We start from the raw sequence: 13,130 nt of genomic DNA on the forward strand, positions 1-13,130 counted from the left end.
GTAAAATTAAAATTGTAAGTGAGGAAGAAATAAACATCTGCTATCAAAAAACAAGTTCCAGGTTGTTTTTTTTCTTTTTAAGATGAGTGATTCAAGTGAGAAATAAAAATATAAAAGAAAACACAGCCTGGTTCCATGCGGCTTTACTTCTCCTGGAGGTGATAACCATGGAGAGCGGAGAAAGCCTCAAGGGAACAAGGGCTTGCAGGGCTGAAGCCTTGGACCAGCCTCGTCCAAGAGCTCCGCGTCCTGAAGTCCTAGTAAAAACTACAACTCCCAGAAATCCCGGATCCCGAAGGGGGTGGGCCCAACGGTGTGTGGGCGGGGCCGTCAGAGCAAGCGGGGCGCTTCTTCCGTGAGGAGCTGCTGGAGAAGTGGCGGGACTGGCGGCGATGGAAGCTCTAGAGGAGAAAGAGGCGCAGGTGATGGGGCGGGAGCTGGGCTTTGCGGCCTCCGGGAAACCGCGTCTTTGACACACCCGCCCCGCCGGCGGATCTCCTGGGCTAGCCACTTTTACTATGTTCCTCTGCTGATCCATTTTTAGTCCGGCTTCACCATTTGTGAGCTACCCCCTCTCCCCCCCAACCCCACCCCAACGCTGAAAAGGGAGTTTCCCTTCTTTTCCCGGCCTTCCCTGCTGGGACTCAGGCTTGGAGAAGGGTTGAGGAGGCCTCTCGTGTGAAACCTCTCCCTGGACACTGGAGGGGGACTTCTGATCCCAAACTCAGCTTCCAGCCAGGCCTCGCCGTTCACTGCTGCTTTTTACTAGACTTCTCACTCTTAACCAAGTCGTAAAGAACCTGCCTGCCAGTGCAGGAGGTGTAAGAAACACGGTTTCGATCCCTCGGTCGGGAAGATCGCCTGGAGGAGGGCATGGCAACCCACTCCAGTTTTTTTGGCCTGGAGAATCCCATGGACAGAGGCGCCTGGAGGGCTACAGTCCATGGGGTCGCAAAGAGGCGGACAGGACTGAAGCGACTTAGCACACACAACCTGTTTTCCGCATCTCGCATCCCAACTCAAGGAGCTTTCCGGCTTTGAGGGACTTGTGATGTGTTGGAGACAACTCTTTTTTTCAGACTTTGTGCCCATAATAATGGTTAGCACTTGCATATTGAGCTTCCTATGAAAATACTTGCCTAATACTGCTTTCGTAGCTTTGGGGAAGAACAGATTGTTATCTGGTAATTTTGTTGATTGTGCTGTACCTGCTCACTTTTTAATCTCCTGACATCTGATATCTCTCTCCCTAAAGACAAATTAGGATGTGAAGTAAGTAGGATGCCAGAATATTCATAGAAAGCATTTTGTTTGCTATTGATCATTACTTGGTCTTATTTGCTTCATGCCATTTAAATAAACAAGGATTATTAACTTCGTGTCCTTTGTAATGGTTAGGTCGCTGCATGGCTGAAAAAAATATTTGGAGATCATCCCATTCCACAATATGAGGTGAATGCTTGGACAACAGAGATTTTATATAACCTTTCAGAACGCAACAGGATCCGAGACAGGGATGTCTACCTAGTAACAGAGGACTTGAAACAGAAAGCAAAGGAATATGAATCAGAAGGTGAGATCAATTACAGAATTTTGAATGAGATACTAACTAGAGGTAACCAGATTTTAAAAGAGTAAAGTATGTGTGCCTGCTAAGTCCCTTCAGTCATGTCCAACTCTCTGTGACCCTATGGACTGTAGCCCGCCAGGCTCCTCTGTCCGTGGGATTCTCCAGGTAAGAATACTGGAGGGAGTTGCATGCCCTCCTCCAGGAGATCTTCCTAACCCAGGGATCAAACCCACATCTCATTATGTCTCCTGCATTAGCAGGAGTTCTTTATTACTAGTGCCACCTGGAAAGCCCTAACAATAGAGTATACAAGATTGATTTAGTGTAGACAGTTTTTTAGCATTGCTTCTTTATTTTACCCAGATTTGTCTTAAACTGTGTTGTTATAGCAACCTAATATATTACAAGGCTTGCCTGGTAGCTCAGCAGTAAAGAATCTGCCTGCCAATGCAGGAGACACAGGTTAGATCCCTGGGTCGGAAAGATCCCCTGGAGGAGGAAATGGCAACCCACTCCAGTATTCTTGCCTGGGAAATTCCATGGACAGAGGAGCCTGGCAGGCTACAGTCCATGGGATTGCAAAGAGTCGGACACAACTAAGTGACTAAAGAACAATAACAATACGTTGTGTCATTATAGTATATTTTACTGGTACTCTGATGGTAAAATACTAACCCCTAAAATATAAGTCTAAACTTATTAGCCTGACATATAAAATCAGTTCAGTTCAGTTCAGTCGCTCTTTACGACCCCATGAATCGCAGCACGCCAGGCCTCCCTGTCCATCACCAACTCCCAGAGTTCACTCAGACTCACGTCCATCAAGTCAGTGATGCCGTCCAGCCATCTCATCCTCTGTCATCCCCTTCTCCTCCTGCCCCCAATCCCTCCCAGCATCAGTCATGCCTGACTCTTAGCGACTCCATGGACTGGAGCCTACCAGGCTCCTCCGTCCATGGGATTTTCCAGGCAAGAGTACTGGAGTGGGTGCCATTGCCTTCTCTGGTCTATACTAATATATAACAAAAATTCTAAGGATTTTAAAAGTTAAGATTATTTATGTCTGTCATAAAGCACCTTTTAGGGTGATACATTAAACTGTAAATATTTCTACTAATATATACAAAATTTTGACACAATTTTCCATACTAAAGTATCCAAAAAACATCTGCTTCTGCTTCACTGATTATGCTAAAGCTTTTGATTGTGTGGATCACAACAAACTATGGAAACTAAGGAAAACCCTTAAAGAGATGGGAGTACCAGACCACCTTACCTGCCTCCTGCGAAACCTGTATGCAGGTCAAGAAGCAACAGTTAGAACCAGACATGGAACAACAGACTGGTTCAAAATTGGGAAAGGAGTACGTCAAGGCTGTATGTTGTCACCCTGCTTATTTAACTTGTATGCAGAGTACACCATGTGAAATACTGGGCTGGATGAAGCACAAGCTGCAATCAAGATTGCACGGAGAAATATCAATAACCTCAGATATGCAGAAAACAGCACTCTCATGGCAGAAAATGAAGAGGAGCTAAAGAACCTCTTGATGAAGGTGAAAGAGTGAAAAAGCTGGCTTAAAACTCAACATTCAAAAAGCTAAGATCATAGCATCCATCACTTCATGGCAAATAGATGGGGAGAAAGTGGAAACAGGGACAGACTTTATTTTCTGGGACTCCAAAATCACTGCAGACTGAGACTGCAGTCATGAAATTAAAAGACACTTGCTCCTTGGAAGAAAAGCTATGACACACCTAGACACCATATTAAAAAGCAGAGACATCACTTTTCTGACAAAGGTCTGTATAGTCAAAGTTATGGTTTTTCTTTTAATCATGTGTGGATGTGAGAGTTGAACCATAAGGAAAGCTGAGGGCCAAAGAATTGATGCTTCGAACTGTGGTGCTGGAGGAGACTCTTGAGAGTCCCTTAGACAGCAAAGAGATCATACCAGTCAATCCTAAAGGAAATTAACCCTGAATATTCATGGGAAGGACTGATGCTGAAGCTGAAGTTCCAATACTTTGGTCCCCTGATGCGAAGAGCTGACTTATTGGAGAAGACCCTGATGCTGGGAAAGATTGAGGGAAGGAGAAGAGGGTGACAGAGGCAGAGATGGTTGGATGGCATCATCAATTCATGGACGTGAGTTTGAGCAAGCTCCGGGAGTTGGTGATGGACAGGGAAACCTGGTATGCAGCAGTCCATGGAGTTACAAAGAGTCAGACATGACTGAGCGACTGAGCAACAACAACTATAAGTTGGTGTCTGCTGAGTAGGGCCGGGATGGCTGAATATCTGCATGTAGAAGAATGAAGTTGGACCCTGCCTCATAATATATGTAAGAATTAACTTAAGGGACTTCTGTGTGGTCCAGTGGTTAAGAATCTGCCTTGCAATGCAGGGGACACAGGTTCAATCCCTGGTCAGGGAACTAAGATTCCACATGCCACGGGGCAGCTAAGTCTGAGCACCACAACTAGAGAGCCTGTGGGCTACAACTGTTGAAGTCCACATTCTCTGGAGCAGTGAAGATCCCAAGTGCTGCCACTGAGACCGGATACAGCCAAATAAATGAATAAAGACATATGTATATATATATATATGAGTTTTAAAAAAAACAAGTTAACTCAAAATGAATAAAAAACCTAAAAGTAAGAGCTAAATCTAAAACTCAGAAGACAGCATAGATGTACATCTTCATGCTTTGGATTTGGCTATGGTTTCTTAGCTGTGATACCAAAAACAGAAGCAGCAAAAGAAAAAGTAGGCAAACTGGAAATCATCAAAATTTAAAACTTTTGATCTCAAATTTTTTTTCTTCTCATCAAGTAAATGAGAAGACAACACACAGAATGGGAGAAAATATTTGCGAATCATGTATATGATGAGGGACTGCCAGTAAGCACAGCATCAGTAAGCATCAGGAAAATGCAAATCAAAACCACATTCCATTGCACACCTACAAGGATGGGTACCCAACTCTGAATATAGTAAAAGCCATTGAATTATATGTTTTAGGTGGGTGGCTGCAATAAAGCTGTTGAAAAATTAAAGCAAAGCAAAGATCTTAGTCACCATAGAACTCTTATTTCTTTTCAGCCAAGCATCTTCAAGACCTTCTCATGGAGAGTGTGAATTTTTCCCCTGCCAGTCTCTCCAGCACTGGTTCCAGGTATCTGAATGCTTTGGTTGACAGTGCAGTGGTCCTTGAAACAAAGGATACCTCTCTAGCTAGGTAATTCTTGTGATTGTTTTAATTTCTGCAGTCATATATGCTATCAGGTGTTGACCTAAGTAGCTTTTGTATCTCAGGGTAATGCTATATAGAAATTATAGGAAATAATTTTATATTTATATAGGAAATATATGCAGAAACACTAAATTTAGTCAACTCTTTATCATTGCTAGTGAGTATGTTTGATTATTTCAGATAAACTTGGTTAAATTTATAATGTATTCTTCTTTCAGGATTAGGTTTGTGAAAGTTGGTTCTCATGTATAGTTGAAAAGGGATTAGGTATCACATTATTCCCCTCAGTCAGTCAGTTCAGTCGCTCAGTCGTGTCCAACTCTGCGACCCCATGAACTGCAGCATGCCAGGCTTCCCTTTCCATTACCAACTCCCAGAGCTTGCTCAAACTCATGTCCATCGAATTGGTGATGCCATCCAACCACCTCATCCTCTGTCATCCCCTTCTCCTCCCACATTCAATCTTTTGATTGAGGGTCTTTTCCAATGAGTCAGTTCTTCACATCAGGTGGCCAAAGTATTGTAGCTTCATCTTCAGCATCAGTCCTTCCAATGAATATTCAGGACTGATTATTCCCTTAAACAGTAAGAAAAGCAGTAGGCTAAATCTCCTACTGTTGAGCATAATGATTTTTAGTCATGTTCCTACCCTATTGGATGGAGTAGGTTTCCTTCTGACAGGCATCTTACCTGTGTAAAGACATTATTCTTCTAACAACCTTAAGAAGAAACTGAGGCTCAGAGTGGGGGGTTAGATAATTTCTCTGAGCTAGTAAATGACAGAGTTGGGTTTCAAACCCCATCTGACTTCAGAGTCCTAGAACTATCCCTGTTGGATGAATCTTAGCTAGGGACTACCATTACAGATTATAATCAGAGAACTGTATAGCTGTTCTGTTTAACTGCTAATGCAAAACCTTGGAATATGTATGTACATACATATGTGTGTGTATATATATATATATATATATATATATATTTAAGCAGAAGAGTTCTAGCTAGAAGTTCATATAGGCTATATGGCAGTAGAAATCTTAATTCAATCAATTGACTTGAATTAAGCCAATTCAGCAGACACCAAATACTAAATATATGTATTCTGCTGCTGCTAAGTCACTTCAATCGTGTCCGACTCCGTGCAACCCCATAGACGGCAGCCCACCAGGCTCCCCCGTCCCTGGGATTCTCCAGGCAATATATGTATAGTTCGCTCTATATCTCTGTTCCCCTCTCTTCTTCCCTCCCTCCCTCCCTATGTATATATACATTTATGTATAGCTATCTATGTAGGCACTGGGGAAGCAGAAATGAAGTGAATAGAATAATGAATGCCGGCAAGGACCGTCTCCGCTCATGGTAAATTGAAGGAGATGGACTTGTAAAATTATAAAATAGTATGACAGCTGCAACATTATAGGAATGTACAAGTTGTAGGTAGAAAGCACGAGAAAGGGGTAGTGAATTCCAGAATGGGAATAAATACAGTTTTTGAGGAAATTTGCCAGCTGAGGAAGGGTATTCCAATGAGAACCGCGTGTAAAATAGTATAGAGGTGTAAAAGAGCGTGATTAAGGAAGAATTCACATGGAAGTAAAATCATTTTTAGAAGTGAGGAATAATTGTAATAATTGTAATTATTGTCCTTAATGTCCGTTTACATGACCAGATTCTTCTTTTAGTTTTATCCCTGCAGTGAATGATTTGACCTCTGATCTGTTTCGCACCAAATCCAAAAATGAAGAAATCAAGCTTGAATTGGCCAAACTTGAGAAAAATCTAACAGCAACTTTAGTATTAGAAAAATGTCTGCAAGAGTAAGTAATTAGTTTGAAGTTGTGACAATTTTTACTATAAAGGCAATAACAGGACATTGTAAGATTTAGTTTTGGCCAATAGATATAATTTAAAACAACACATTAGGAAATGGTAAGATAAAATGTGTTTTTAAGTAGAAAATGACTTGGATGAAGATAGGAGTGGTTGGGTACATACTTTTATCTTTTGTATAGTAGATTCTTTTCCCCCTTTTTTTAAAATTTTTTTATTACTTATAAAGTTTTACAGAAAGAATGCATATGAGTATCATTCTATTGGTGATGACAATTGAACAATACTCATAACTGTTCTTGAGTAACTAATAATTATCAAAGATTATAATTATACAATATTGAGAAATGCAGAACAAAATACAATTATGTGAGCACAGTTGCTCTACAGTATTGTGTTGGCCTCTGCCACACATCACCACGAATCAGCCACAGGTGTACATATGTCCCCTCCCTCCTGAACCCCCGGTCCCATCTCCCATCCCATCCCATCCCTCTAGGTTGTCACAGAACACTGGGTTGAGCTCCCTGTGTCACATAACCAATTCTCACTTGCTGTCTGTTTTTCACATGGTAATGTGTATGTGTCTATACTGTTCTCTCAATTTGTCCCACTCTCTCCTTCCACCACTGTGTCATAAACTATGATACAACTTAAAGTCATGTTCTATTTTATTGCCCTTTGTTACTAGAACTCTGGTCTTCCTTGATATTCTGGCTCTTTAGGTCCCTATGGCCCCAGAGGTTAGATGCTGTGAAACAGGAGTATGTATATGCACAAGTAATATGATATTGTATAAGTTTAACCAATAAATATTGACTCTGTATGTGCAAAGCACCTTGTCATGTTACATTTAGAAGAGAGGCCTTTGTGACCCCCATAATTCAAATTGTCTTTAGGATCCATTAAGTCATTTTTTTGAGCAGCAGACCTACTTTCTCTGAGCATAATCAGCATAGATTAATCTTAAAGTTATTCAGTATTCCTTGAGAAAAATCCCAGATGGCAACATGGAGAGAAAGATGACCTGGAAGAATGCGTGGTAGTAGCCAGTCTGAGATATAAAATTTAATCTAGAAAATCCAGCAAGTATGTTATCTACTCTTTGAATCAAAGTAGTAGTTTGCTTTTCATAATAATTTCACCAAGAAGAAAATGTTCTCAACTTCACTTTTTCAAGGGACCTCAAGAAGGCAGAGTTGCATTTGTGTACGGAAAGGGCCAGAGTTGACAGTCGTCTTCAGAACATGGACTTCCTGAAAGCCAAGTCGGAGGAGTTCAGATCTGGGATTAGAACTGCGGAGGTTCGTATGGAAGACTCAATACATTTAGCTCTCTTCAGACTTCTTTTCAACTTTCATCCTCACAACTAGGCAGTATTATTATTCTCTTCTCACACAAGGATACTGTGAAGGTAGTTCAGTTCAGTTCAGTTGCTTAGTCATGTCCAACTCTTTGCGACCCCATGAACCACAGCACGCCAGGCCTCCCTGTCCATCACCGTCACACAGCCGTCTAGCAGCAGATCCCGCTTCACATGCAGGTCCCAAAGCTCAAGCTCTTACGCCCTGCACCCATACTGTCACCATCTTGTCGGACTGTCTGAAATGACTCACATGCAACATAAAAGTGCTTAGAAGCAGGTATTGTTCTTCATCTGTGATTTTTTTTGTAGCTTTTACAGAAGTTCTTTTTTTTTAAAAAAAGTTCTTTTTTAAGTTATAGCTCTTTACTGTGTTATATATTGAAAATATTTAATGATGGTCACTTGCAAATAATTTTTTAAACTGAGCTCCCTTTTTTGTCATTGTAGGAGCAGCTTTCAGCCCGAGGAATGGATGCTTCTCTGTCTCATCAGTCACTGGTAGCACTTTCAGAGGTTCGCTTACTTTACCCAACTTAGCTTCCTTTAAAACATCAGTGCGCGATGTACGTGTTTCTTTTTATAGAGTTTTTTTCACTATTGACCCAATTTCTTTTCCTTTACCTCTGTATTTTATGTTTACCAGTATTTATATCTTTACTACTTGTTTATCTATATATATTTTTACATTTGTCTGTTTTTTTCTTTATTTGTTGGAGTCAATGATTATTGATTTATCTGTTGAATAAATGTATTGAAGTATTATGTGCTAAACCACGTAAGTATTCATCTTTCTTCGCTTTCAGTAAAATACCAGCTCCCAGCTCCTATAGAATGCAGTTCTGGGGTTTAGGATCTATAAGAGTTTTATCTATTTTCATGGGAAGAGGGAGAAATGGGGAGATTTGTTTTATGGTTTTATTCTTAAGATTTTTTGGTACTTTGAGTTTTGGAATCTAAAATTGACGATTCATAAATATGTGTTTGAGACTCTTGTTTCCTGATGTTCTGGTGCCTCTTAATCACATTATTTTGTATTCCCAGACAGCATATTAGTCTTAATAAACGGGAGTATTACTTTCCTGTTTTAACATCTTCTAAGGATTGTGTCCATTTGTTATCCATTTACCTTTGAAGCTCTTTTATTTGTTACATTGTTTAAAATGTCCTAATGTTAATGCTTTGTCACATTTTATTTATTTATGTGCAGTGTTTAATTGCATTGTGAATATCTTTATTATGCTGTGTGTTTTTTTTCACCCTCAGAAATTGGCAGAACTAAAACGACAGACTATGCCTTTGAAGAAAAAATTGGAGTCCTATTTAGATTTAATGCCGGTAATTATTTTTATGAATTAAAAAAAAAGTTTATCTCCTCCAGCTTTCTCCAAGGGCACTAAATGATCATGAAAATACTGGGTCCATGTCTAAGGACCTAGGTCCTCCTCTTTCTTCTCTTTCAGTAAAATATAAGCTCCAAATTCTTATAGAATGCAATTCTGGGGTTTTAGGTTGTATAAGGGTCTGTGTTGAAAGTCTTTATTGAATTTCAGTATTGTATGTAGTTGGGATATACTTTCTATAAGTTTTTTTGCCTTTTGAAAAGGGTCGTTGTATTTTTTTTCCCCTTGTTTCCTAGCCGAGACGATATAACCTTTCCTTATTCTATTTTTCTTTAAAAGAATCCATCTCTTGCTCAGGTAAAAATTGAAGAAGCAAAGCGAGAATTAGTAAGTAGTTCCATTTTGTTCCTTCAGACTTTAAAAGATAAGTGCTGATAAAGCTAAAACTCCCTTCCTCCTCTTTCTTTCCTTTCTACTCGGAGGTAAAGGTAAAGCGCAGTCCCACACTTGAGGTATATCATTGCCAGGCATCTTTTAATACTTTTGGGGGGCACATATGTGATTCTTTTCATAAAAATACGTAGTGGTCTTTTACATTTTTGTGTAGATTTTCCTGGATGGAAAAGGAGAGTTGAGAGGCATAGAATATTCTAGACAAAGTGAAAGTGAAGTCACTCAGTTGTGTCCAACTCTTTGCAATCCCATGGACTGCAGCCTACCAGGCTCCTCCGTCTATGGGATTTTCCAGGCAAGAGTACTGGAGTGGGTTGCTATCTCCTCCTCCAGGGGATCTTCCCGACTCAGGGATTGAACCCGGGTCTCCTGCATTGTAGGCAGACGCTTTACCATCTGAGCCACCAGGGAGGTCAGGAAATAACAAAAACATAAGAGCTGAAAAATGGAGGACTTTTCCAAGCTTTTGCAAGTAAAGCAATCTGCCTGCTTAGGGGTATGCAGTGGAAGATAGGACTGAAGTAGGTCAATTGGTTTAGGAGGTGAAGGGCCTTGAATATAAAGAAGGTTGAACTTGGAGCCTGTAGGGCAGGGGTCCCCAGGACTGGTCCATAGCCCGTTAGGAACCAGGCCTCAAAGCAGGAGGTGAGCAGCAAGAGAGTGAGCAGGAGAAGCTTCATGCATATTTACAGCCGCTCACATTACCTCCTGAGCTCTGCCCCGTCACATCAGCATCCGATTCTCATAGGAGTGTGAACGCCAACCCTGAAGTCAAGGCAGAATATGCTGAGATTGCCACAAAATAAAAATAAAGTACACAATAAATGTCGTGCACTTGGATCATCCCAAAACCATCCCCCCACCTCCAGTCCATGGAAAAAACGTCTTCCCTGAATGTCTTCCACTGGTCCCTAGTGCCAAAAAGATTGGGGACTGCTGCAGGGGACCACTGAAAGCTGCTCTGGGTTGCCTTGCTTTTTAAGCTAAAGTGAAGTGTGATCAAGGTTATGCTTTTTGATCAGGGCAGTCATTTAGGAAGATTTTTCTGCAATCAGTGTATAAGGTAGATTGGAGGATAGAGAAAGAAAATTACAGAAACAAGTTGGCCTGTTTAGGCCAGATGAGAAGTAATGAGAACAGTGACAGTGAGACTGGAAAAGAGCGATGTGAGAGACATTGCAAAAGTACGTTGCTTAAGGAGTACAGGTCAGGAAAATCTATTCATGTAGCGTGTCATTCACCTCTCTAAAGGGTTTTATTTTTTCCCCTCCTTAGATGTTTATTAGGAGTCTGAAAACTTGGAGTGTGGGAAGTGGGAAAGATATAAAAGCAAGGAAAATCTCATTTATAATGATATTGTTTAAAATTTCTGCTTTAGTGGTTTTCCTTTTTGTTTCCCTTATTTTAAATAGCTTTAGAATTTAGAGCCCTTTTTTTTATGTCCTTAGTTATAATATTTATGGTGTTTCTTTCTTCCTTTAGGATACTATTGAAGCTGAACTTACAAAGAGAGTAAACATGATGGAACTGTGACCAGAGCCAAATAAATTTCACCTTTCTTAACAAAGTAGATCGAATAGGACTTTAAAGAATTTTTTCCTTGTGACATTCCGTATAACTTAATTTCTGTGTTCTTAGATGAAATAATGTCATTGTTGATGAAATAGTGGTGTCTGGTTGTGTATTGAATTTTTATGTGCAAATGCATAGTTTTCATATGAAGAAACATTGGTTTTCTATGTTGTTAATGGCTTGATGTCCTTCAGTAGCTCTCTTAGGTGAACTCATGACAGTCATCATGTAGTCACTCACGAGGTCAGCTAAATGAAAGGGAAAGATTCTGCAGCTTCAGTTATGTTCCTCCCACGCCCCCTTCTCCTGGGATTTGCTATTGTTTTTTCTGATCTGCTTACCTGCCTAATTCCAAATGTTAATGTATGTAGGAGTTTGGTTTATGAAAAAGATGACCTTTTAAATCAGTAATAGAGAGATGGATAATTTAACACATGCTGCTAAATCTATACTTTACCCCTTATATCAGGATAATTTCAAGGGATCAAAGATTTAAATATTTTTTTAAAAGATAGTAAAAGAAATCATAGAGGAATTTTAATATTTTGATTTTTAAATAATCAGAGTCAGAAACTTACGACTGAAATCCAGGAGCCATAAATAAAATGATTGAAATATTTGAAAATTTTGAAACACTAAAACTTCCTGTATGGGAATATCTCTTATAAATAAAATCAAACCATGATAAATGTAGTCTAAAGAAGAAAAGAGAGATTTTTCACTTTGCACCTTTTTGTACTTTTAAAAATTTTGCACCATGGGATCAAGAATCAATTCGTTTTTTAAAGATTACCTAATTGACCTTAAAAATTTCCCTCTCCTTTCCCACAAATATGTGGCTAAATATAATGCAAAATACATTTGTATTTCCTTTTTTGGAGACTGTCCATATCCTTTAGCCATTTAGGTATGATTGTTTCATCTGTTTCTTAACAGTTTATAGGTGCTTCTGGTGTGTTAGCTAAATTAATCTTTTACAATTTGAATTGTGAATATTTTCCAAGGTTGTCATTTGTTTCTTAACTGCAGTGCTTTTGGTAAGGTGACTTGATGGATCAACTGTGGAAATAACCACCAAAATCCCTCCCACCTTTGTGCTCTCCCCCTTTGTACTCTAACCTTGCTACTTCTCACATCAAGAGGTGGAGTCTGTATCTTCACCTGTTGTATCTGGTTTGGCCCTATGATTTGTTTTGACCAATGAGACAAATAGCAAATAGGACAAAACCAAGGACTAAAAACTCACTATGCATTGGAGCTTGCCATCTCTTACTGAGACTACCATGTGAAGAAACCTGGACTATTGGAGGATGAGCAAAGAAAGGTAATTCCAGCTGAGCCCTGCTCCCACCCCAAGACCAAACAGGTTGCCGACTGCCAGATATGTGAATGAGATCTTATACTGTCCAGCCCTACTAGCAGACTGCATAGATCAACCACGCTGTCCCAGGCTGGAAGCTCACAGAGTCAACCTGTAGAATCATAAGAAATAATAAATGATTATTGTTTGAAGCTTATTTTAAATTTGGGGCTGATTGTTGGCTGTAGCAGCTAGTTGATAAAAGTAACCTTTGAAATTTATTTTTTGGCTTCCTTGATGGCTCAGCAGGTAAAGAATCTGCTTGCAGTGCAGGAGACACAGGAGACATGGGTTCAATCTCTGGGTTGGGAAGATCCCCTGGAGGAGGCAATGGCAACTCACTCCAGTATTCTTGCCTGGAAAATCCCATGGACAGAGGAGACTA

The 13,130-nt window shown here is 40.1% G+C and overlaps 1 protein-coding gene across 2 annotated transcripts; it reads left to right on the top strand.

Moving 5' to 3' along the window:
* Positions 1-327: 327 nt before the first annotated feature.
* Positions 328-12,902, top strand: HAUS1 (HAUS augmin like complex subunit 1). 2 transcript variants are annotated; one of them, XM_027525917.1, is made up of 9 exons: positions 328-422; positions 1,399-1,573; positions 4,677-4,812; positions 6,507-6,641; positions 7,835-7,958; positions 8,468-8,533; positions 9,284-9,355; positions 9,700-9,747; positions 11,296-12,902. In XM_027525917.1, exons 1-9 carry the CDS (start codon positions 393-395, stop codon positions 11,344-11,346), a joined length of 837 nt encoding a protein of 278 aa, XP_027381718.1. In that variant the 5' UTR covers positions 328-392; the 3' UTR covers positions 11,347-12,902. The 2 variants fall into 2 exon arrangements, with proteins under 2 accessions (XP_027381718.1, XP_027381719.1); XM_027525918.1 differs by having other exon boundaries at positions 4,677-4,749.
* Positions 12,903-13,130: the final 228 nt, after the last annotated feature.

The sequence above is a fragment of the Bos indicus x Bos taurus genome, chromosome 24 (assembly GCF_003369695.1).
Source record: "Bos indicus x Bos taurus breed Angus x Brahman F1 hybrid chromosome 24, Bos_hybrid_MaternalHap_v2.0, whole genome shotgun sequence".
Lineage (NCBI taxonomy): Eukaryota > Metazoa > Chordata > Mammalia > Artiodactyla > Bovidae > Bos > Bos indicus x Bos taurus.

Coding starts and splice junctions, on each gene's coding strand:
- HAUS1 (XM_027525917.1), top strand. CDS start 393: ATGGAAGCTCTAGAGGAGAAAGAGGCGCAG. Junction 7,959..8,467: donor CTGGGATTAGAACTGCGGAG/GTTCGTATGGAA, acceptor TTGTCATTGTAG/GAGCAGCTTTCAGCCCGAGG. Junction 9,748..11,295: donor AAGAAGCAAAGCGAGAATTA/GTAAGTAGTTCC, acceptor TTCTTCCTTTAG/GATACTATTGAAGCTGAACT.